This window comes from Branchiostoma floridae, chromosome 5 (genome assembly GCF_000003815.2).
Source record: "Branchiostoma floridae strain S238N-H82 chromosome 5, Bfl_VNyyK, whole genome shotgun sequence".
NCBI classification, from domain to species: Eukaryota; Metazoa; Chordata; class Leptocardii; order Amphioxiformes; family Branchiostomatidae; genus Branchiostoma; species Branchiostoma floridae.
The window spans coordinates 24,815,246-24,837,765 of NC_049983.1; the positions used below are offsets into that span (position 1 = coordinate 24,815,246).

Here is a 22,520-nt window from a genome sequence, read left to right on the forward strand (position 1 = left end):
ACCCAGATGAATGAACTGCCCGCTGCACTTCTCACACCTGTAGGGTTTTTCTCCTGTATGAGTCCGTATGTGTCCCCTCAAATCACTCAGCTGACTGAAATTCCTGCTACACTCCTCACATCTGTATGGTTTCTCCCCTGTGTGAGTCCGCATGTGTCTTTTCAGATCGCTCAGCTTACTGAACTGCTTGCTGCACTCCTCACACCTGTACACTCTCACAGCTTCGTCTCGCCCGCTGGACTCTTCCCCGAACTCCTCACATCTCTCTCCTTGCCAGGTGAGAACACTGTTGGCAGAACCCCCTGCTGCTCCTCTCCTGACGTCATCCACATTTTGTAAGCTGTCTGTTGTCGCCATGCCAAATATATCTGTAGTCTGTAAAAATGAGACAAGCGAGTATTAAATGAATGAATGATGAGCTTTACTGTACAAACATACCCACTGGGTAAGTGCAGGTCACTACAAAACAACAATTGACAGATACATGAAATATAAACAATATCTACCAAATCATATTCTACTAGGTGAAATCAACTTCAGCTTCTTTGTTATATCAAAAATGTAGGAACAGATGTTCTTACAATCAAAGGTTTATCTAAATCCATTATGAATATAAATTGTTTGTATTAGTAAATTTACTTAAGTGTATGAAGTAGCGAAACACCGGTTCAATAAGTCTATAAAGTTCAGCTCTCTCGTTGTTGTATAAACTACATTCTACTACAATTTAGTACAAAATGTTGTCCATCTTCTATTCTATCTAGAATACAATATTGACATATTCGTTGTTCCAGTAGAGTGCAGCTATGTCTTCCGGTTTTAATGTGTAATATCAAAACGTGGGGGAAACATGAACAGTAATAAACTGGTACCACAGTATAGGGCGTGTAGAGAAATCGCCATTTTCAGTCAACCGATTCCCAACATTGAAACCTCCATAAAACCACACAAAGACTGAGGAATAGTGGCATATCTTCTAGCCTCCTCTACATGTGACAAGTGTTAATATTCATGAGCTTAGACTAACACGCATGCGTCACGTAGGAGTAACGAGAACCTCAAGAGACAACCTCCACGATGCACAGAGGCTGCAGTGGATGACAAAATAAAACAACTGTAGAACCGTACCGCGCCTGAGATACCATTACAGATGACCAAAGCAGATAGGTCCAGACACATGTAACGTTACAGAGACCATAGAGGCAGCGAGTTACACCACAGACTTCCCATAACGCTGGCTAAGTTCTAACATGGTCCATGGACAGGTTCTCTGATGCCGGGAAATCGTTAAAAAAATCGGAAATCAGAAATTAAAGACTGTCAATTACTTAAAGTCTGGAACGGATGGTAGCTGTCATTATTAAAAGTAATGTGTGCGGTTTCTCGTGTGCTTCGAAAGCACCCCTACAACAGTAAGTGAGCCGTCCCTGGACCCTCGCACACCCCTGCAATAGTTAGTGAACCGTCCCGTGGTTTTCACACGCCCCTGTCTGGCCGCACGGCGGGATGGAATAGGGAATCCAGATGTGGAAAACAAGGCGGGAAGTTTTGGTGCCGGGGCACAAATAGGGGTTTACAGTATACACAGGGGCAGGTAGGACATATCAGTTGTGTCTCTACCTATACCAGAATCAGTGGCTCTTGATAATAGTGGACTTCATATACGGTACATAGAAATTCCACACTGTGTTGCGATGAAATGGACAACTTTGGCATAGAGCACTCTGCATGATCTACTAACCCCCCGTTGACCCTCATGATCTGTTTACGTTTTCTACTCCCGTCTTCAGCTTTCGATCATCAAATTTTGAGAGCTATGCGGGCAACAGTACGATCCAGCATTTGATATAATTTTCTAAACCTAAGTACGAAACGCCGCTACACTTTCAAATATAAACAGTTTCTCCTGAATGCATGGGCCACAAATTCTACGCTAGCTGAATATCACGAAAAGGCACGCCGACACACGTTCATTGTTTTGTCAACTCAACAAACCCTCCAACACCGATACATGCCAAACGACTTCTCTTACCTGGAACTTAGTTGACACAGTCGCCTGTTGAATCACTGCAAAATGACTGCGGAACCACTATTTCCAGAGACGAAAACGGCTCAAGATACACAAAGGGAACTTGACGAGGCAAGTCGCAATGCGCTGACCCGGAAGTATATGCTAGATTGAGGTCAAACTTTACCTGATTACCCAACAAATGTAAATGAGCCTCCGTTTAACTGATTTGTTGACGGCAATACGTGTTCATTGTTCTTAATACTAGATTGAAATGTGATGACTTCTGTCCACAACTAAGGTACCGACGTACCAAAAATCAAATGCCAAACATTTACGAAAAGCGAGGCATAAGATTTACAAATAATTACTAGATAATTTGATATTCCCTTCCACCGATGTTTCGTTTGTACATCTTATTAATACTTACCTTCACCAAAATACCTGATGACGTAAATGGTACTCCTCAGTAGATCGAATATAGTTTAGTACATCCCTCTCCTGCTTTTACCGTCTCAAAAGTGAACTTCTAAAACATTCACGGACACACAAGCAATGTTAACTGATCATTATCAATTACATATGCTATCGAATCCCAAACTACTGGTATTCTGGCCTTATGACGAGAGCTTTTAAGCCACTGAAGGGGACAGGGCAATCTGAGCATATTCGGGATGGTTCAGAAATGATGTTGTAGAGGGGTGTGACAAAGTTTTTTCCAGTTAATCTTTCAGCTGTTCTGTTCTTATTTTCTGCCATTTTATAAATCTTACGCCCCAATACAGCGTTTCATTTTCATTCTACCTACATTGCTAGCCTGTGTTTATACAAGCTCTCGCTGGCTGGAGTTAGTTAACCCTCCCCGAGAGCAATTGTAAGGCCGGCCGCTAGGGGCGCGATTTTAGTCAGGCTATCTACATTGCCATTCAACCTTAAAATCAGACAAAGACGCAAAATTTAAGCGACTGTGGGTCTTGCAGTGACCACATACCTTCAAGAAAACACAATATCTAAAACTTTTCTTCAGCGTAGTTTTATTGCAGAATGTTTTGCTGGACAGTAGAGGGAATCAGATGATACTAAGTTTGCACAGAATAAACTACAGATAGTCCCACTTTACTTAGGCATTTGCGGCTTGTTGGTCACGTGGGTTTCAGTCGGATTGAAGACCTGTAGCATTATTATAGCTAAAAGAACAACACAACAACAAAGTTAACTAAAACCATGACGATGTAATTGAAATGTAACAAAACAAGAGCTGTACAACATATCAAAACATGGCAGAAACAAGGTGTTATCAACTGCAGTCTTTTAGTGATCTCGTCAGAAAAAAAATTCATTATAGATATCTCAGTGAACTACCTGACAAACTTCACAAACTAACCTGTGAACTTTTTTATTGTACATAAAGTGTATGTGCATTGTTGTATCGTATGTTTTTATGTGATATGGGCCAAGAGCCCGCAATAAAGTTGAAATTGAAAATTGAAATTGAATCTAACATTTAACCGATAATAACTAGAACTCAATGAACTGAATTGGACTACCTTGTGAACTAAAAAATAATAAACCCATAAAACTATTAAACCTTAAACCTCTAGTAAAACTATTCAACAAATAACAAATACCCAACAGCAAAATAACCTATAAAACCAGTTAACGAATCAACATGGCGGCCAGCATGATGCTGTTAACTTTTCTTTTCTTTTCAAATGAACATTCCCGTTGGATCTCTCATCTTTCAGCTGACTCGGTAAGACAAGCTTTGCATCATTTTTGTGGCCAATTAGTTGTGTCAACGTTTTTGTAGGTTAATACTAGAACTGTAAGCTAAAGGAAAGATTATCAATACTACAACAAACTATATATAGTAAACGCAAACAATACAATAGAAATTGAAATAAAAAGAAGTGTTGTATTACATAGCAAAACTAAGTAAGGCGAATAAATGAAAGAAATTTGTTAACTGTTGCATATAATATAACTCCTCGGAAACACGTGTTATTAGTTCAAGTATAACTACTTTCTGAAGCAACCAAAAATATGTAAAGCTACGTTACGAGGAAGCAACGTGCTTTAACTTCTCTAAATCAACTCAAATCCTGCAAAAGAAGACTTTATGAAAATATTGGTTCTGCTAAACAGTTTGTCGAAGGCATCACTTCTGCTGGGTTTGTTTCCAGTGGGTTTTCATGTGCTTTTTCAGATTACTCAGCGTACTGAACTGCCTGCTGCACTCCTCACAGGTGTAGGGTTTCTCTCCTGTGTGAGTCCGCATGTGAGACTTCAGATTACTAAGCTGCCCGAACTGCTTGCTGCATTCCTCACACATGTACGGTTTTTCCCCTGTGTGGGTCTGCATATGAGACTTCAGATGACCCGGGTAACTGAACTGCCTGCTGCACTCCTCACACATGTAGGGTTTCTCACCTGTGTGAGTCCGCATGTGTCTCTCCAGATGACTCAACCGACTGAACTGCCTGCTGCACTCATTACACCTGTAGGGTTTCTCCCCTGTGTGAGTCCGCATGTGCCGCTTCAAATCACCCAGCTCACTGAACTGCCTGCTGCACTCTTCACACGTGTAGGGTCTCTCCCCTGTGTGAGTCCGTATGTGACTCTTTAGACTATCTAGTGCACTGAACTGCCTGCTACACTCCTCACATCTGTAGGGTTTTTCTCCAGTGTGAGTTCGCATGTGTTTCTCCAGAGTACCCAGCTCACTAAACTGCCTGCTACACTCCTCACACCTGTAAGGTTTCTCCCCTGTGTGAGTCCGCATGTGTGACTTCAGATGACCCAGCTGACTGAACTGCCTGCTGCACTTCTCACACTTGTAGGGTTTTTCACCAGTGTGAGTCCGCATGTGAGACTTCAGATATTCCAGCCGACTAAACTGCCTGCTACACTCCTCACACCTGTATGGTTTCTCACCTGTGTGAGTCCGCATGTGTCTCTTCAGATGACCCAGCTCACTGAACTGCCTGCCGCACTCCTCACACCTGTAAGGTCTCTCTCCTGTGTGAGTCCGCATGTGTGACTTAAGATGACCCGGCTGACTGAACTGCCTGCTGCATGCCTCACACCTGTAGGGGTTCTCCCCTGTGTGAGTCCGCATGTGTACTTTCAGATGACTTGGCCGACTGAACTGCCTGCTACACTCTTCACACCTGTAGGGTTTCTCCCCTGTGTGAGTCCGCATGTGTCTCTTCAGATCACTCAGCTGACTGAATTGCCTGCTGCACTCCTCACACCTGTACACCCTCACACCTTTGTCTCGCCCGCTGGGCTCTTCCCCGAACTCCTCACATCTTTCTCCTTGCCAGGTGAGAACACTGTTGGCAGAACCCCCTGCTGCTCCTCTCCTGACGTCATCCACACCCTGTACGCTGTCTGTAGTCGCCATGCCAAATATATCTGGACAGACGTATGTAAAAACGAGACAAACGAATTTTAAATCGTGAAGAAAAAAGACACAGTAACATGTCATTATCCGGTGTAGAAAATTGTTCTCTCCAAGCAGAGGTTGAATCGCGCAGATATAGTTGTCATGTTTCCGACTACTACCTTACCTGTGCGATACAAGCTCCGCTTGGAGAATAAGAAAATTGCTCATTTCCAGTGAAACGATTCACAACACTCACACCGCTGAGAAACCTCCCCAAAACAAATTCTGCCACCTCTAAACGAAGCCGCCAGATTGTGACTCACCGTGCTGAGGTTAGGCTCCGGATGTTTTTAACCGGTTTTTTTTTTGCGTTTATATCGGGCTTGCTGCCTTGAGACATAAAAATTGAGTACAAAATAGAAATACCGATAAAAACGCCTAGAATAGTTTTAAAAAAAAACAGTCAGAGCCTAACATCTGCTTGGAGATTACCAGATTAAGCCCTGGCGAGAGCAGTTCACACCTTAGCGCGTGAGTTGGTGAAAATGTATTCTCCAAGCAGAGGGGAAGCGAGCCAGTAAAAATCTCGACCACAACTATCTCCACGACCCAACCTCTGCTTGGAGGATAGTGGTCTCTTCGCGGTCTCCTACCATGACATGAAAACAAAAATGTTTTTGAATGGGATTGACTTGTGCGACATCTAGTGTTTCCAAGCATAACATCTAGAAGAAAAGACAAACAAAAGAGTGAGTTTTGACACGAGACGCTACCCTATTTCCATAGTTACAATGCAAAACAACGGACTGGTGCATCTCTCACATTCTAACTGATTTCGCTGCAAGCTGTTTCGATAGAGCCGCGGCACCTGCGAGAAGCTATCTTTCTCGTGTCATGAAGGCGCTTTGAGAGCACCCCTGCAACAGTTAGTGAACCGTCCCGTCTTTTTCACACGCCCTATCTGGCCGCACGGCGGGATGGAATCCAGATGTGGAAACAAGGCGCGAAGTTCTGGTGCCGGGGCGCACGCAGGGGTTTACAGTATACATAGGGGCAGCGAGAACAGATCAACTACTAAGTTTTATGTCCATGTCAATATCAGCATCATTGACCCTTGATAACAGTGGACTTTATATACGGTATTCAGAATTCAACACGGCGTTGCGACAAAATTGCCAACGAATAGAACACTCAGCATGATGTACGTATCTACTAACCCCCTGCCGACCCTCACAATCTGTTTACGTTTTTCTACTCCCATATCACCAGCTTCCGACAATCAAATTCTAAAAGCTATTAACGAATTCAACGGTACAATCAAGCATACCAACTACTACATCGCTACACTGAAATAAACAGTTTGGACTGAAATGCATGGGCCGGACTCACAAATTCTAGGCTGAATACCACAGCAAAACGAAAAGGCACACCAACGCATTCAGTGATTTGTCAACGCAGAAAGCCATCGAACACCGATGCACGTCAACTTTTCTCACCTGAAGCTTAGTCGATACACAGTCGCCTGTTGAATCACGCGCACAATGACTGTGGAACTCCTTTTCCAGAGACGAAAAATGGCTCAAGAGCACAGGACGACTCGAGATTGCAGTAAGCAAACCGTACTCCTGCAGACAGGAAGTCGCAATGCGCTGACCCGGAAGTATATGCTAGACGAGGTCAGATCCCTTTACCTGGTTACCCAATAAATGTACATGCGTCTCCGTTTAACTTTCATTGATTCGTTGAAGGAAGTACGTGTCGATTGATCTTAATATTAAATCAGTGATTAATATTGTCTCCAATTGAACTACCAAGTACACATGATATTCAATTCCGCTGAAGTTTCCTATATTGTTGCGCTTACAGCCTTCTAATCTTTATCATTTTTACACGGTGACATAAATGATGGATCAACTAATGGTTGCCCTTGCAGATCAACTATAGTTCAGCACACCTCCCCTCTGCTTTCACCGCTTCAAATATCAACTTTACATAACATAATGGACTAAAGATACAAGATCTGTGCCTTTTCTTAATCACACATTCACTAGGGACGGTTGAGAAAGGATGTTGTAGAGGGGTGTGACAAACTTCATTCGAGTTAGTCTTTCAGCTGTTCTGTTCACATTTTCTGTTGGCCATTTTATCTGACGCCCACTGCAACATTTCATTTCCGTTCTACCAACATTGTCACCTTAAAATCAGAGAGGGTCGCATAATTTACGAAACCATTCAAGGGACTGTGGGTCTGACAGTGAACACGCACCTGAAAGAAAATACAATATCTAAAACTTTTCTTCAAAGTAGCTTTATTGACGAATGTTGTGCTGGACAGTACAGGGAATCAGATGATACTACGTTTGCATAGAATTAACGACAGATAACCCACTTTTTTTATGGACATTTGCGGCTTATTTGTCACATCAATTCAACCGCATTGAAGACTTAGAGTTTTCTAGCTAATAGAACAAAACAAATTCAATAAAGCAACAAAGTAGACTTGAAGAAATATAGCTAATAGAAGAACACAACAACAAAAAAGTTAACAGTAACAAAGTACTAGAACTGTAACAAAACAAGTGCTCTACAACACATCAAAACGTTGCAGGAAAAATATTATCAACTGCTGTCTTTTGGTGAACTCCTCAGTAAAATATGGCTTATGAATATCAAAGTGAACTACGTACATGGCAAACTTCACAATATAACCTATCTAGCTATCAAACATTTTACTAGAACTTCTATCGTGACTAAACAAAATAAGCTATAAAACTATCCAACCTTAAACCTATAACAGAACTATTTAACCTAAGAACTAAGAAATACCCTATATCTAACTGACCTACAAAACCAGTTAAGGAATTCAACATGCTGTAAATCTTTTAATCTAGAAAGGAACATTTTTGCTGGATGTCTCATCTTTCAGCCGACTTAACTTAAAGTTATTTCAACCGTTTCTGTAGATGAATACTACAATAGCTTGTGGTCAATTTGGTTCAGTACAAGATAGCAACACTTGCGGCAAATAAAGGAAAGAGGGTTGCTATCAACTGCTCCCAGGTAGTTATCTCCTCAGAAACATATTGGTTATTACTTCTAACAGAATTACGTTGTAAACAAACAAAAGTATATAGAGCTACAATGTGAGGATCAACATGCTAAAACTTTTCTGAACACTCTTCAATTTGTTGAAGAATTACGACACAGATCAGGGATGCGTGTACTGTTTTGCTTCAACTATAGCCTCCAATCTGCAATGAATAAAGATCCAGTTAAGATATCACATACTTGTAACTAATAAGTTGTAGTCCCTAAAATGCAAAGAAAGGAAAAAAACAATTTTATAACTTGATGGTCTTCTGGTTAACTACACTAGTAAAAGTCTCTTGCACAAAATATCCTACATGCCCCCTACAACAGTACAGTTCTCACATAGTGCACTAAAATAGCTTCTGTTGGGTTTGTCTCCCGTGGGCTTTCATGTGAGTCTTCAGATTACCCCGCTGGCTAAACTGTCTGCTGCACTCCTCACATGTGTAGGGTTTCTCCCCTGTGTGAGTCCGCATATGCGCCTTCAGACTGCCCATCTCACTGAACTGCTTGCTGCACTCTTCACACATATAAGGTTTCTCCCCTGTGTGAGTCCGCATGTGTCTTTTCAGATCACTCAACTGACTGAACTGCCTGCTGCACTCCTCACACCTGTAGGGTTTCTCCCCTGTATGCGTCCGCATATGTTTCTTCAGACTTTCCAGCCGACTGAACTGACTGCTACACTCCTCACACCTATAGGGCTTCTCACCCGTGTGAGTCCGCATGTGTCTTTCCAGATCACTCAACTGACTGAACTGCCTGCTGCACTCCTCACACCGGAAGGGTTTCTCCCCTGTGTGAGTCCGCACGTGTTTCTTCAGATCATCCAGCCGACTGAAATGCCTACTACACTCCTCACACCTGAAGGGTTTCTCCCCTGTGTGAGTACGCATGTGTCGTTCCAGATTACTAAGCCGCTTGAACTGCCTGCTGCACTCCTCACACCTGTACACCCTCACATCTCTGCCTCGCCCACTGGACTCTTCCCCGAACTCCTCACGCCTCTCTCCTTGCCAGGTGAGAACACTGTTGGCAGAACTCCCTGCTGCTCCTCTCCTGACGTCATCCACACCTTGTAAGCTGTCTGTAGTTGCCATGCCAAATATATCTTTAGTCTGTAAAAATGAGACAAGCGAATATTAAAGGAATGAATGATGAGCAATACAGTACATACATAACCACTGGGTAAGTGCAGGTCACTACAAAACAACAATTGACAGATACATGAAATATATACAATATCTACCAAATCATATTCTACTAGGTGAAATCAACTTCATCTTCTTTGTTATATCAAAAATGTAGGAACAGATATTCTTACAATCAAAGGTTCTAAATCCATTATGAATATAAATTTGTTTGTATTAGTAAATTTACTTAAGTGTATGAAGTAGCGAAACACCGATTCAATAAGTCTATAAAGTTCAGCTCTCTCGTTGTTGTATAAACTACATTCTACTACAAAATGTTGTCCATCTTCTATTCTATCTAGAATACAATATTGACATATTCGTTGTTCCATTGGAGTGCAGCTATGCCTTCCGGTTTTAACGTGTAATATTAAAACGTGGGGGAAATATGAATAGTAAAAACTGGTACCACAGTATAGGGCGTGTAGAGAAATCGTCATTTTCAGTAAACCGATTCCCAACATTGAAACCGTCATTAAACCATACAAAGACTGAGGAAACAGTGGCCTCTCTTCTAGCCTCCTGTATATGTGACAAGTGTTAATATTAATGAGCTTAGACTAACACGCATGCGTAAAGTAGGAGTAACGAGAACCTCAAGAGACAACCTCTACGATGCGCAGAGGCTGCAGTGGATGAGTTGACAAAATAAACCAACTGTAGAACCGTACTGCGCCTGAGATGCCATTGCAGATGACCAAAGCAGATACGTCCAGACACAGAGACCATAGAGGCAGCGAGTTACACTACAGACTTCCCTAGCCGTGGAACACTCCTCCTTCGAGCTATACTAGCACTACGGAGTCGTGAGGCACACCGAAGACAGGATCCAACTTGTGTTCACCGGGCCTTTATTCTTGCCCGTCGGGCCGGATTCTTGAACTCCCTAGATTCCCAACGCACTTACTAGTACCTGCCTTGACGGGGCGAAAAAACAACTCCAGAAGCCCCGAGGTTATCCACAGCAGCACAAAAAAAACAAAGCTCCATTCATAAAAGTCACCGGCTGGCCATTTTTGTCATTATTAATGCAGGAATTGACCCGATGTGACTCCCACATCAACTTTGGAAAAATAATAGCAGCTCATTCGTCTCCTGTGGTTTCTTCAGTTTACTTCAAAGTTTCAAGGACACTAAACTGAAGAAACCACAGGAGACGAATTGTTTTTTCGCCCCGTCAAGGCAGGTAAGTGCGTTGGGAATCTAGGGAGTTCAAGAATCCGGCCCGACAGGCAAGAATAAAGGCCCGGTGAACACAAGTTGGATCCTGCCTTCGGTGTGCCTCACGACTCCGTAGTGCTAGTATAGCTCGAAGGAGGAGTGTTCCACAGCTACAGACTTCCCATAACACTGGCTAATTTCTAACATGGTCCATGGCCAGGTTCTCTAATGCCGGGAAATCGTTCAAAAATCGGAAATCAGAAATAAAAGACTGCCACTAGTTAAAGTCTGGAACGGATGGTAGCTGTCATTATTAAAAATAATGTGTGCGGTTTCTCATGTGCTTCGAGAGCACCCCTGCAAAAGTTAGTGAACCGTCCCTGGACCCTCGCACACCCCTGCAACAGTTAATGAACCGTCCCGTGGTTTTCACACGCCCGTGTCTGGTCGCACGGCGGGATGGAATCCAGATGTGGAAAACAAGGCGGGAAGGTTTGGTGCCGGGGCGCACAACGGGGTTTACAGTATACATACGGGCAGCGAGAACAGATCAAGTCGGTCCCTTCCGATACCAAAATCAATGGCCCTTGATAGTAGCGGACTTCATGTACGGTACATAGAAATTCCACACTGTGTTGCAATGAAATGGCCAACTTTTGCATACAGCACTCTGTATGATCTACTAACCCCCTGTGGACCCTCACGATCTGTTTACGTTTTCTACTCCCCGTCTTCAGCTTTCGACCTCCATAATTTTGAGAGCTATTGCAGGCAACAGTACGATCCAGCATTTGATATAATTTTCTAAACAAGAGTACGATACGGCCCTACACTAATAAAAAATAAATTGTTTGGCCTGAATGCATGGGCCACTACAGATTCTAGGCCAACGAAAAGCCACGCGCCACGCCGACATCGCGACATATATTCATTGTTTGGTCAACTCAACAAACCCGACACCGATAAAAGCCAACTTTTCTTACCTGGAACTTAGTTGACACACAATCGCCTGTTGAAGCACTGCACAATGACTCTGGAACTCCTTTTCCAGAGACAAAAACGGCTCAAGATACACCAACAAGTAAACTTGACGAGGTACCAAACGAACCGTAGCCTTGCAGACAGGAAGTCGCAGGGCGCTGACCCGGAAATATATACTAGAGGTCAAACTTTACCTGATTGTCCAACAAACGTACACGAGCATCCGTTTAACTGATTCGTTGACGGCAGAAAGTGTTGATTGTTCTTAATACTAGATTGATATGTGATGACTTCTGTCTCCAACTAAACTACCGACGTGCCAAAATTCAAATGCCAAACATTTACGAAAAGTGAGGGATAAAATATACAAATTATCACTGTCATTCACTGAATAATTTGATATTCTCTTCCACCGATGTTTCCTTTGCTGTTGCACTTGCAGCCTTCTTATTAATTATCTTCACCATTACCTGATGACGTAATTGATGCTCCTCTGTAGATCAAATATAGTTCAGTATGTCTCTCTCCTGCTTTCACCACCTCAAATATGAACTTTTGATGATATTCATGGATATACAAGCAATGTCAACCCATCATTTAGCACATACAGATGCTATAAAATACCACTCTTCTAGCCTTCTAATGTTAACGCTGTGAGGCCGCTTATGAAGTTGACAGACAATCTGCTGCGCCTATTCTCAATCATGTCTATACTATTACTAGAGACGATGCAGAAATGATGTTGTAGAGGGTGTGACAAGTCCATTCCAGTTAATCGTTCAGCTGTTCTATTCTCAATTTCTGCCATATTATAAATCTTACACCCCGATACGACGTTTCATTTCCGTTCTACCCACGTCACCATTCAACCTTCATTTAAATCAGAGAAAGTCGCAATATCTACGCAACAATTCAAGAGACTATGAGGATTACAATAAACACATGCCTGCAAGAAAACACAACATCTAAAACTTTCTTTAACGTAGCTTTATTAAAGAATGTATTGCTGGACAATCAAGAAATCAGATGATATTACTAGAACTTCCTTGTGAACTAAACAAAACTATCTATACAACTATTCAAACTTATACCTATAATAAAACTATTTAATGTAGAACAAGTACCCTCTATAAAATGACCTTCAAGACCAGTTAATGAATCAACATGCTGTATACTTCTTTTTAACTTTGTAGGCTGTTAGTGTTGTCATTTTTTTCAACCGTTTATTGTAGATTTATACTAAAACTAAAAGCCTAAGGTAAATTTGACAATACAACAACAAACTAAATTCAATGCAAACAAAAAATATAATAGAAACGCAAAGTGCTGTACAACATTGTAAAACTAAAGGCACATAAACAAAAGGAAGTTGCCATCAACTGTTGGCTGTTACTAAGTGTTTGTGAATTCCTCGGAAACATATTGGTTATTTCTTCTAGAACTACTTTATAAACGAATGAAAAGTAGATAAATAGTAAAGCTACAATATGAGGAATCAAAATTCTGAAACTTTTCTACAAAAAAAACTCCCTCCCCTTTCAGTTTAGTGTAAAAAAAATGCAGATCGGGCAGTGTACATGTGCACTCTTTTGCTTCAACTATAGCATTCATTCTACAATGAATAAACATAAAGTTAAGATGTCACATACAACTAATGCGATGTCGTCTTAAACAAAATATTAAACGGAAAATAAAACAACTTCGTCAACTGTGATCTCTTGTATTCCGGTTAACTCCCGACACTGGTAAAACGTGTGAGCTCCTATTTGCTCCCTTACACACTTGCAGTTCTCACATTGTGCACCAGGGGACCTGATGAAAAAAACGTGTCGTGATCAAAAGTGTGCCAAAGGCGTTACTTCTGTTGGATTTCTCTCCTGTGGGTTTTCATGTGCCTCTTCAGATGACTCTGGGTACTGAACTGTTTACTGCACTCTTCACACCTGTAGGGCTTCTCCCCTGTGTGAGTCCGCATATGGGTCTTCAGGTGGCACAGCTGACTGAACTGCTTGCTACAGCTCTCACACGTATAGGGTTTCTCCCCAGTATGAGTTCGCATATGAGTCTTCAGATGACCCAGCCCACTGAACTGCTTGCTGCACTCCTCACACCTGTAGGGTTTCTCTCCTGTGTGAGTCCGCATATGAGACTTTAAATGATGCAGCTCACTGAACTGCCTGCTGCATTCCTCACATCTGAAGGGTTTCTCTCCTGTGTGAGTCCGCACGTGAGTCTTCAGATTACTTAGCGTGATGAACTGCCTGCTGCACTCCTCACACGTGTAGGGTTTCTCCCCCGTGTGAGTGCGCATGTGTATCTTCAGGTCACACTACCTACCAAACTGTTTGCTGCACTCCGCACACCTGTAGGGGTTCTCTCCTGTGTGAGTCCGCATGTGAGTCTTCAGACTACCCAGCTCACTAAACTGCCTGCTACACTCCTCACACCTGTAGGGCTTCTCCCCTGTGTGAGTCCGCATGTGTGACTTCAAATTGCAAAACTCACTGAACTGCCTGCTGCAGTCCTCACACCTGTAGGGTTTCTCCCCTGTGTGGGACCTCATGTGAGACTTCAGATTCCCCAGCTGACTGAACTGCTTGCTACACTCCTCACACTTGTAGGGTTTCTCACCTGTGTGAGTCCACATGTGAGACTTCAGATTCCCCAGCTGACTGAACTGCTTGCTACACTCCTCACACCTGTAGGGTTTCTTACCTGTGTGAGTCCGCATGTGAGATTTCAGATTACCCAGCTGACTGAACTGCCCATTGCACTTCTCACATCTGTAGGGTTTCTCACCTGTGTGAGTCCGTATGTGTACTTTAAGATGACCAAGCCGACTGAACTGCTTGCTGCACTCCTCACACCTGTAGACCCTCACACCTTTGCGTCGCCCGTTGGACTCTTCACATCTCTCTCCTTGCCAGGTGTGAAAACTGTTGGCAGAACCCCCTGCTGCTCCTGTCCTGATGTCATCCACATCTTGTACGTTGTCTGTTGTCGCCATGTCAAATATAGCTGGATCAAAACGAGACATAAAACAAAATTCAAATCATGAAAAACAATACACGTAGTTATGTATTGACACAGTAACATGTCAGTATCTGGTGTAGAGCATTGCTTGTTTTCAGTGAAACAATACACAATGCTGATGCCGCTGAGAAACCACAGAAAGATTCAGAGGTAGTGACCTGTCTTTTATTTCTATTATATCCCTCTCAAAAACAAATTTCCTGTCCCTGTCTCTGAAACAAGCTGCTAGCCAGATTGTGCCCTGGCGAGAGCAGTTTACACCATGGCACAGGAGTCGCTGAAAATGTGTTCTCCAAACAGAGGCCAAGCGAGTCAGTAAAAATCCCAACCTCTGCTCAAAATGAAAATGGTCTTTTTGCAGTGTGCCACATTGTCAATAAAAAGGTTTTTTGAATGATATTGACGTATGCGATATCTAATGCTTGCAGGCATAACAATAAGACAAAAAACACAAAAAGAGAGTTTCAATGTTGAGGCCAGACGTCACTTAATTGCAATGTACAACAAAGGCATCTCACAAAGTCATGCTGGTTTCTCTGTAAAATGTGCATCTCTCAAATTGATTTCTCAGTAGCACCCAAGCAGTAGTTAGTGAACCGTCCCCTGGTTTTCCCACGTCAGTGCCTAGCGCCTGGCTGCACGGCGGATGGAATCCAGATGTGCAAAACAAGGCGGGAGGTTCTGGTGCCGGGGCGCAAGTAGGGGTTTACAGTATACATAGGGGAAGCGACAACAGATCAACTCTGTCCCTGCCCAATACCAGAATCAGCGGCCCTTGATAACAGCAGTCTTCATAATCGGTACATAGAAATTCAACATTGCGTATACGTAGAGATCAAACTTTTTTAAAGGCCAGCTTTCAAATAGAACACACAGCATGATCCAATGATCTACTAACCCCCTACCGACCCTCGCGGTCTGTTTACGTTTTTTACACCCCCGTCGTCAGCTTCCGACCATCAAGCGACTGTACGATCCAGCAATTGATATAATTTTCTTATCCTAACTACGTACGCCGCTACAATGAAATAAACAGTTTGGCCTGAATGTAACGTTATAGACCAGACTTCAACTTATAGGATGGATAATATTGTACAAATGCTACGCTGAATATAACATCACAGCCAATAAAAGGCACGCCGACACACATTCATTGTTTTGTCATGCAACTCAACAAACCCTCTAACACCGATGCATGCCAACTTTTCTTACCTGGAACTTGGTTGATACACCGTCGCCTGTTGAATCACCGCACAGTGACTGCGGCATGCGGGACTCCTTTTTCAGAGACGAAAACGGCTCAAGACCTCAGGAAGACTCGAGAAGGTGCTAAATTTTTCTGACAGGAAGCCGCAATGCGCTGACCCGGAAGTGTATGCTAGTTCGGGGGGTTAAATTCCTTCACCTGATTAACTACCAAATGTACGCTGGTCTCCGTTTAACTTTAATGGTTCATCAGAAGCAATGCGTGTCTATAGCTATTGCTCTTAATACTAAATTGATACGTGATGACTGTCTGTAGCCGCCACGCATCAACCACTGATGCTTGCGAACGATTGATTGATTGATTGATTGGTTGATGACTTTTGTCTCCAACATAACTACCGACGTACCAAAAATCATATGCCAAACATACGAAAGGTGAGGCGTTCTGTTCTCATTTTCTGCCATTTATATCAATCGTTTTACGTCCCAATACAATTTTTTTATTTCCATTCTACCTACATTCTTTGTCAACAATAGTTTGAATCAAAGAAGATCACAAAAAAGTGTGCAACCATTCAAGGGTTCTTACTGATTCTTATTGGTTCTAACAGTGAACATGTACCTTTAGAAAACATAATATCTAAAACATTTCATCAGCTTAGCTTGATTGATGTTTTGCTGGACAGTACAGGAAATCAGATAATACGTGTACTACTAGCACTTCCTTCTAAACCAAACGAAATTATTGAACAAACAATTCAACTTCTAACCTATAAAGAAACAATTTGACCTATAGCAAATAGCCTACATTTGTATATTAAAATGACCTATAAAACAGTAATGGAATCAGCATGCTGTAAACGTTTTAGTTTCTTTTCAAATGAACTTTCTCGCTACTAGTAGATCTCTCGACTTTCAGCTGACTCAGAGAAATAAGCTTTGTGGCCAATTAGTCCTGACATTTCCAATGTTTTGTAGATTAATAACCTTAATGTAAACTGCAGTTAACGCAAATAAACAGTATAATAGAAATGCAAAATTAAGAAGTGCTGTACAAGAGAGGTACAAGGTAACAAAACTAATAACAAATAAAGTAAAAAAAAGTTGCTATTAACTGCTGCCTGTTAGTGAACTCTTCAAAATACATTGCATATCACTTCCAACAGAACTACTTTGTTAACCAACATAACTATATAAAGCTACAATATGAGGAAACAAGATGCTGAAACTATACTAAATAAACTCTCCCCTCTTTCTGTTTAAGAATAAGGATACAGATCAGGCTATATACACGTTTTGCTTCAACTATAACATGCGGTCTACAATGAATAAAGATAAAATTAAGATGTCACAACCAACTAAGGTTATGTCGTCTCAAACAAAATGCAAAAATGGGAAAAAGACAACTTTATCAACTTGTCATCACTTGATGGTCTTCTGATTAACTCCCTGCACTGGTAAAACTCCTGTGCACAAATTACCCTGCTTGCTTCCTTACAAAAATAGTGTGCATCATCATTATGACAAAAAATGTTGTACCAAAGGCGTCACTTCTGTTGGCCTTGTTTCCTGTGGGTTTCTATGTGCCTCTTCATGTTCCCCAGTGTACTGAACTGCCTGCTGCACTCCTCACACCTGTAGGGTTTCTCCCCTGTGTGAGTCCGCATGTGGTTCTTCAGATGACCCAGCTGACTAAACTGCTTGCTGCACTCCTCACACCTGAAGGGTTTCTCACCTGTATGAGTATTCATGTGTTTCTTCAAATCACCTAGCACTCTGAACTGCCTGCTGCACTCCTCGCACCTGTAAGGTTTTTCGCCTGTGTGAGTCCTCATGTGAGTCTTCAGAGCACCCAGCTCACTAAACTGCCTGCTACACTCCTCACACGTGTTGGGTTTCTCTCCAGTGTGAGTCCGCATGTGTCTTTTCAGGTTACCTAATGTACTAAACTGCCTGCTGCACTCCTCACATTTGTAGGGTTTCTCTCCTGTGTGAGTCCGCATGTGTCTCCTCAGATCAATTAGCTGACTGAACTGCCTGCTGCACTCCTCACACCCATAGGGTTTCTCACCTGTGTGAGTCCGCATGTGTACCTTCAGATGACTTGGTCGACTAAAGTGTCTGCTGCACTCCTCACACCTGTACATCCTCACACCTTTGCCTCGCCCACTGGACTCTTCCCCGACCTCCTTGCGTCTCTCTCCTTGCCGGATGAGAATACTGCCGGCAGAACCCCCTGCTGCTCCTCTCCTGACGTCATCCACATCTTGAACGCTGTCTGCTGTCGCCATTTCAAAATATCTGGATAGACGTCTGTAAAATATGAGACAAACTAATCCTAAATCATGGAGAAACACATCTAGTCAAGTATTGACAGAATCTTGTCATTATAGTGTAGAGGCTACAATATAAGTTATAACCGGTTCTATGCTCCGACCGGGGCAAAGTGCCCAAGTAATGTAGTGTAGAGAATTGCTCATTTTCAGTGAAACAATTCACAAGACTGATGCCGCTGAGAAACCACACAGAGACTGGGAGTAGTGCCTTGTGCACTTATCCTCTCCAAAATAACTTCCTGCCGCCGCCTCTGTGAGAAACCGCCCTAGAGATGACAGTTCACACAATGGGGCGGAAGTTGGTGAAAATGAATGAATTTGACCTGTGCGACATCTATTGTTTGCAAGCATAACAATAACACAAAAAGGCAAAGGAGTGTGAGATTGAACGCTAGACATCACCTATTTATGTTGTCACAATGCAAAACAAAGGACTGGTGCATCTCTCATAATCTCTCATAATCTCTCATAATCTTACTAGTACTGATTTCCTGCAAAATTTTTTGATAGAAGTGAAGTAAGATCACACACATGTGAAAGGAACGGAGAAGAACATAGGATGATGTAGAAAAGAGAGAAAGAAAGTGTACCGACAGATGTGTGTCGCATGCCGACCAATTGGTAAAAAGCAGCAAGAGAAGTACACAAGAGAAAGAAGCACAGTCAGAGAGAAAAGACAGCACATGTGACCATCTTCCGACGAAACAAGCGGATAATAGAGACAACAACAACAACATTGATAGACGCTAGCTTTTGAATACATGTCATGGAGTCCTTCGGCAGTATCTATATCTATGTAACCCTGCAACAGTTAGTGAACCGTCCCGCCTTTTTCACACGCCCCTGTCAGGCCGCACGCCGCGATGGAGTCCAGATGTGGGAAACTAGGGGCGAAGTTTTGGTGCCGGGACGCACACAGGGGTTACAGTATACATAGTGACAGGTAGGACCAAACAACAAGGTCCCTGCCATTCTCACGTACTAGTATATAGCTGGTTCAGCGTACCATGATAAAAATGGACTCCAAATACGGTACATAACACTGCGTTACGGTAAAATGGCAAACTTTTGCAAAGAACACTCGGCATGATCTACTAACCCCTTGCCGACCCTCACCATCTGTTTACATTATCAACTCGCCCGTCGTGAGCTTCTAACCTTCATAATTTTGACACCTACTAAAAGCATGCAATAGTACAATTCAGCATGCCATCTGATATGATTTCTTATACTACCTACGATATGCCACTACTGTTAACAATTTTGGACTAAAGATTAAATGCGTGACCAGGCTAAATTATATCACAGCTCAAACCCACAACGTAAATCATCTGGTGTATTTTGCCAGCCAGTAGGTACCCCAAGTATGAGTAATGAGGCTGTTTAACGTGGTCGAGGCACCTCCTCGAGCACGGGACCCCCGTTTTACGTCCCTCCCGGAAGACGATTTCGTGGAAAGCTTCGTGAGGCTACAGCAATCCGGACGTCCTTGGTTGGTCCCCCATCCAAGCACTATCCGGACCGCGCGTTGCTTAACTTCCGAGATCGAGGGATCGGGTGTACCAGTAAAGCAAGGACAACAACAACAACAACATTTTGAGAACTCTACAAACCCACAAACACCGATGTATGCTAACTTTCCTTACCTGTATCTTAGTCGATACACCGTCGCCTGTTGAATCACTGCAAAATAAATGCGGAACTCCTTTTCCAGAGACGAAAAAGGGCACAAGATCCCAGGAAAACCAGAGGAGGTACGTACCGAACCGTATCCCTGCGGACAGGAAGAGGTAGGTACTGACCCGGAAGTACTATTATGTGCTAGATGGAGGTCAAATTCCTTTACCTGATTACCCCATAAATGTACACAGCCTCCGATAAACTTTAACTGATACGTTGGTGTCAGCACGTGTTAATTGTTCTAGAATAACATGTGACTTCTGTCTCAGAGTAAACTACCTACATACAAAAAATGGCAATCATTAATGAAACATGATGTAATTTGCAAATAATCACTGGATAATGAGTTGATACTCTCTTCCACTGAAGTTTCCTTTGCTGTTGCACTTACAGCCTCTGTATCTTTATCATTATTGCACGGTGACATGAGAGATAAATAAACTAATGGATGCTTTTGTAAATCCTCTCGCCTGCTTTAACAGATTCAAAATAGGAACTTTGGACAACACTCATAATGGGCATTAAGATTGCGGAAACTAGAACACAGGACCTTGCGACGTGGGGTTACTTGGCGAAGAGGAACAAGGGGGCAGTCCATGGCCTAAACACCTGTCAGTGTCTAAGGCCCACACAAGCATTTCTATCAAACATTACTACACGGGGACACTATTTAGACACTAAATCAACATCTACTAGTACTTATTCCAACCCTATATTACCCCCCCCCCCTTCTAGATAGGCAATGAGCCTGTACTCCGCTAGGCGTCGCTGTGTTTCCATGAGCAAGCCTGGGTGTTGATGGCAGGGAAACACTCCCCAACCCTAATGCCAATAAAGTCCAAAGGAAGGCCATGGAGGAATAGTCCAATTACCAATAGATCTAGACTTTCATTTATCTCAGCTCTCAATTCTAATTCGGCCGGGTACCATAAGGCAGTTAGTTGAACATGGTGTCAAGGCCTTCTGAGGACTTAACTTGAACAGTGGCCTCTACGAGGCTCCGCGGATCGTTGGTGTAATTGTAGGAATGGGACAAAATAGAGTCTATAGTACGCTAGGGGAGTTATCAGACCACCGATCCGTGGAGCCTGGTCGAGGCTATTGTAGTAGTAGGCATCCTTCCATCTATTCCAGGCTATTGAACAGCTAGATATTTATAGTCTGCTGATTGGAACATTGGTGTTTTCAAATTCAATGTTTTCAATGTGATGGTACCCGACAGAACCATGATAATTTAGTAGACGTTACAGCAATATGATTGTCAACCACAGTGGACGTTGGTCAAACGTACCCTATCGTAATTGACGCTGTTGACTGTTCCTATGATGGTTGCAGCACCTTTAGCGTGATCCTATCTGAATCTGTATGTTAGTAGAGCCATCAAGTTGTTTGGTGAGGAGGTCAGGCGGTGTCAACTTGCCCACAAAGTACCCCTGGACGTCTAGAGTTGATAAGCTACACAATGACAACAAAGAGCGTGCCGACGCTTTTATATACCCGGCGCTGGACCCTTTCAGATAGGCTGTTGTACATAACATAACAGAGGTGCCTAACGATAATATTTAGTACCAATATCAGCTCAACAGTCACTGCTGAATCATGTTGTTGTCATCCCGAAGAAACTACTTATCGATTTGGAAGTATTCAGTGACATACGCCATGTTAAAACGTGCGTTGCAGAATCCGACTATTGTTTAGTATGTAATTTTTCTATGTCATTTATTCAAAGACCATCACTGCCAATAATAAAAATAACCGCAGTTATGACAAAAGTTTGAAAGAATAAACATGAATAGCTTGACATATAACGTTAAGTATTATCTATCAAAGAAATTAAAGTGCTTCTGCACACGAATCCAGAGGGATATCTTCAGATTAAACATAAAGATAGTGTCTGGGTAAGGACAGGTGTAAAGCATGCTGACGTCCAAGGCTTGAAGAGAGCTTTGCTTTCTTGCAGTAGTCTGCAGACAGTTGACCTGCACTTTGGGCTTTTTATCACAAGTTAGTGTGTTTAACTTTTGAATTATGTAAACTCCTGACTTTTTAACACTCCCCCTGAGTCCGCAGTATTACATAACACCTATTCCTTCTCTACTCTCTCACGGACTGCCTCGCTGAAACGATGGTCTTCTGCGGCAACTGCGGCTTTCCTGCTTCTGAAGAAGGCAAATTCTGCATCAGGTGCGGAAAACCCATAATAAGACCAACACAAGAGGGGTGGTCAACAAATGATGATGAAGAAAACAGCCATGCGGGGTGTGGGAGAGCTGGGGCACACCAGGGATGGAGCAAGGAAGAAAGCACCGGACAGGAGAGCGTGGCAGGCCGTGGGGGCCCGCATCGGTGTCAGCGGAACTTTGCGGCAAACGGACACTGGGAAGCAAAGAAGGAAAAACCTCCCGCTTTCACAAGGAAAAGACAGGTTTTGGTAAGATTATCCT

The 22,520-nt window shown here is 42.8% G+C and overlaps 2 protein-coding genes across 2 annotated transcripts; both read right to left on the minus strand.

The window, feature by feature from the left end:
• Positions 1-3,713: 3,713 nt before the first annotated feature.
• Positions 3,714-16,120, minus strand: LOC118416343 (zinc finger protein 271-like). The gene is made up of 6 exons (XM_035821434.1): positions 16,067-16,120; positions 14,243-14,839; positions 13,617-13,633; positions 9,023-9,604; positions 5,581-5,599; positions 3,714-5,425 (listed from the first exon to the last, which is right to left on the minus strand). The coding sequence occupies exons 2-6, from the start codon at positions 14,826-14,828 to the stop codon at positions 4,167-4,169; spliced, it is 2,463 nt and encodes an 820-aa protein (XP_035677327.1). The 5' UTR covers positions 14,829-14,839; positions 16,067-16,120; the 3' UTR covers positions 3,714-4,166.
• A 1,245-nt stretch (positions 16,121-17,365) lies between these two features.
• On the minus strand, positions 17,366-20,178 carry LOC118416344 (protein krueppel-like). Its single transcript, XM_035821435.1, has 3 exons — positions 20,043-20,178; positions 18,030-18,373; positions 17,366-17,379 (listed from the first exon to the last, which is right to left on the minus strand). Exons 2-3 carry the CDS (start codon positions 18,349-18,351, stop codon positions 17,366-17,368), a joined length of 336 nt encoding a protein of 111 aa, XP_035677328.1. The 5' UTR covers positions 18,352-18,373; positions 20,043-20,178.
• Positions 20,179-22,520: the final 2,342 nt, after the last annotated feature.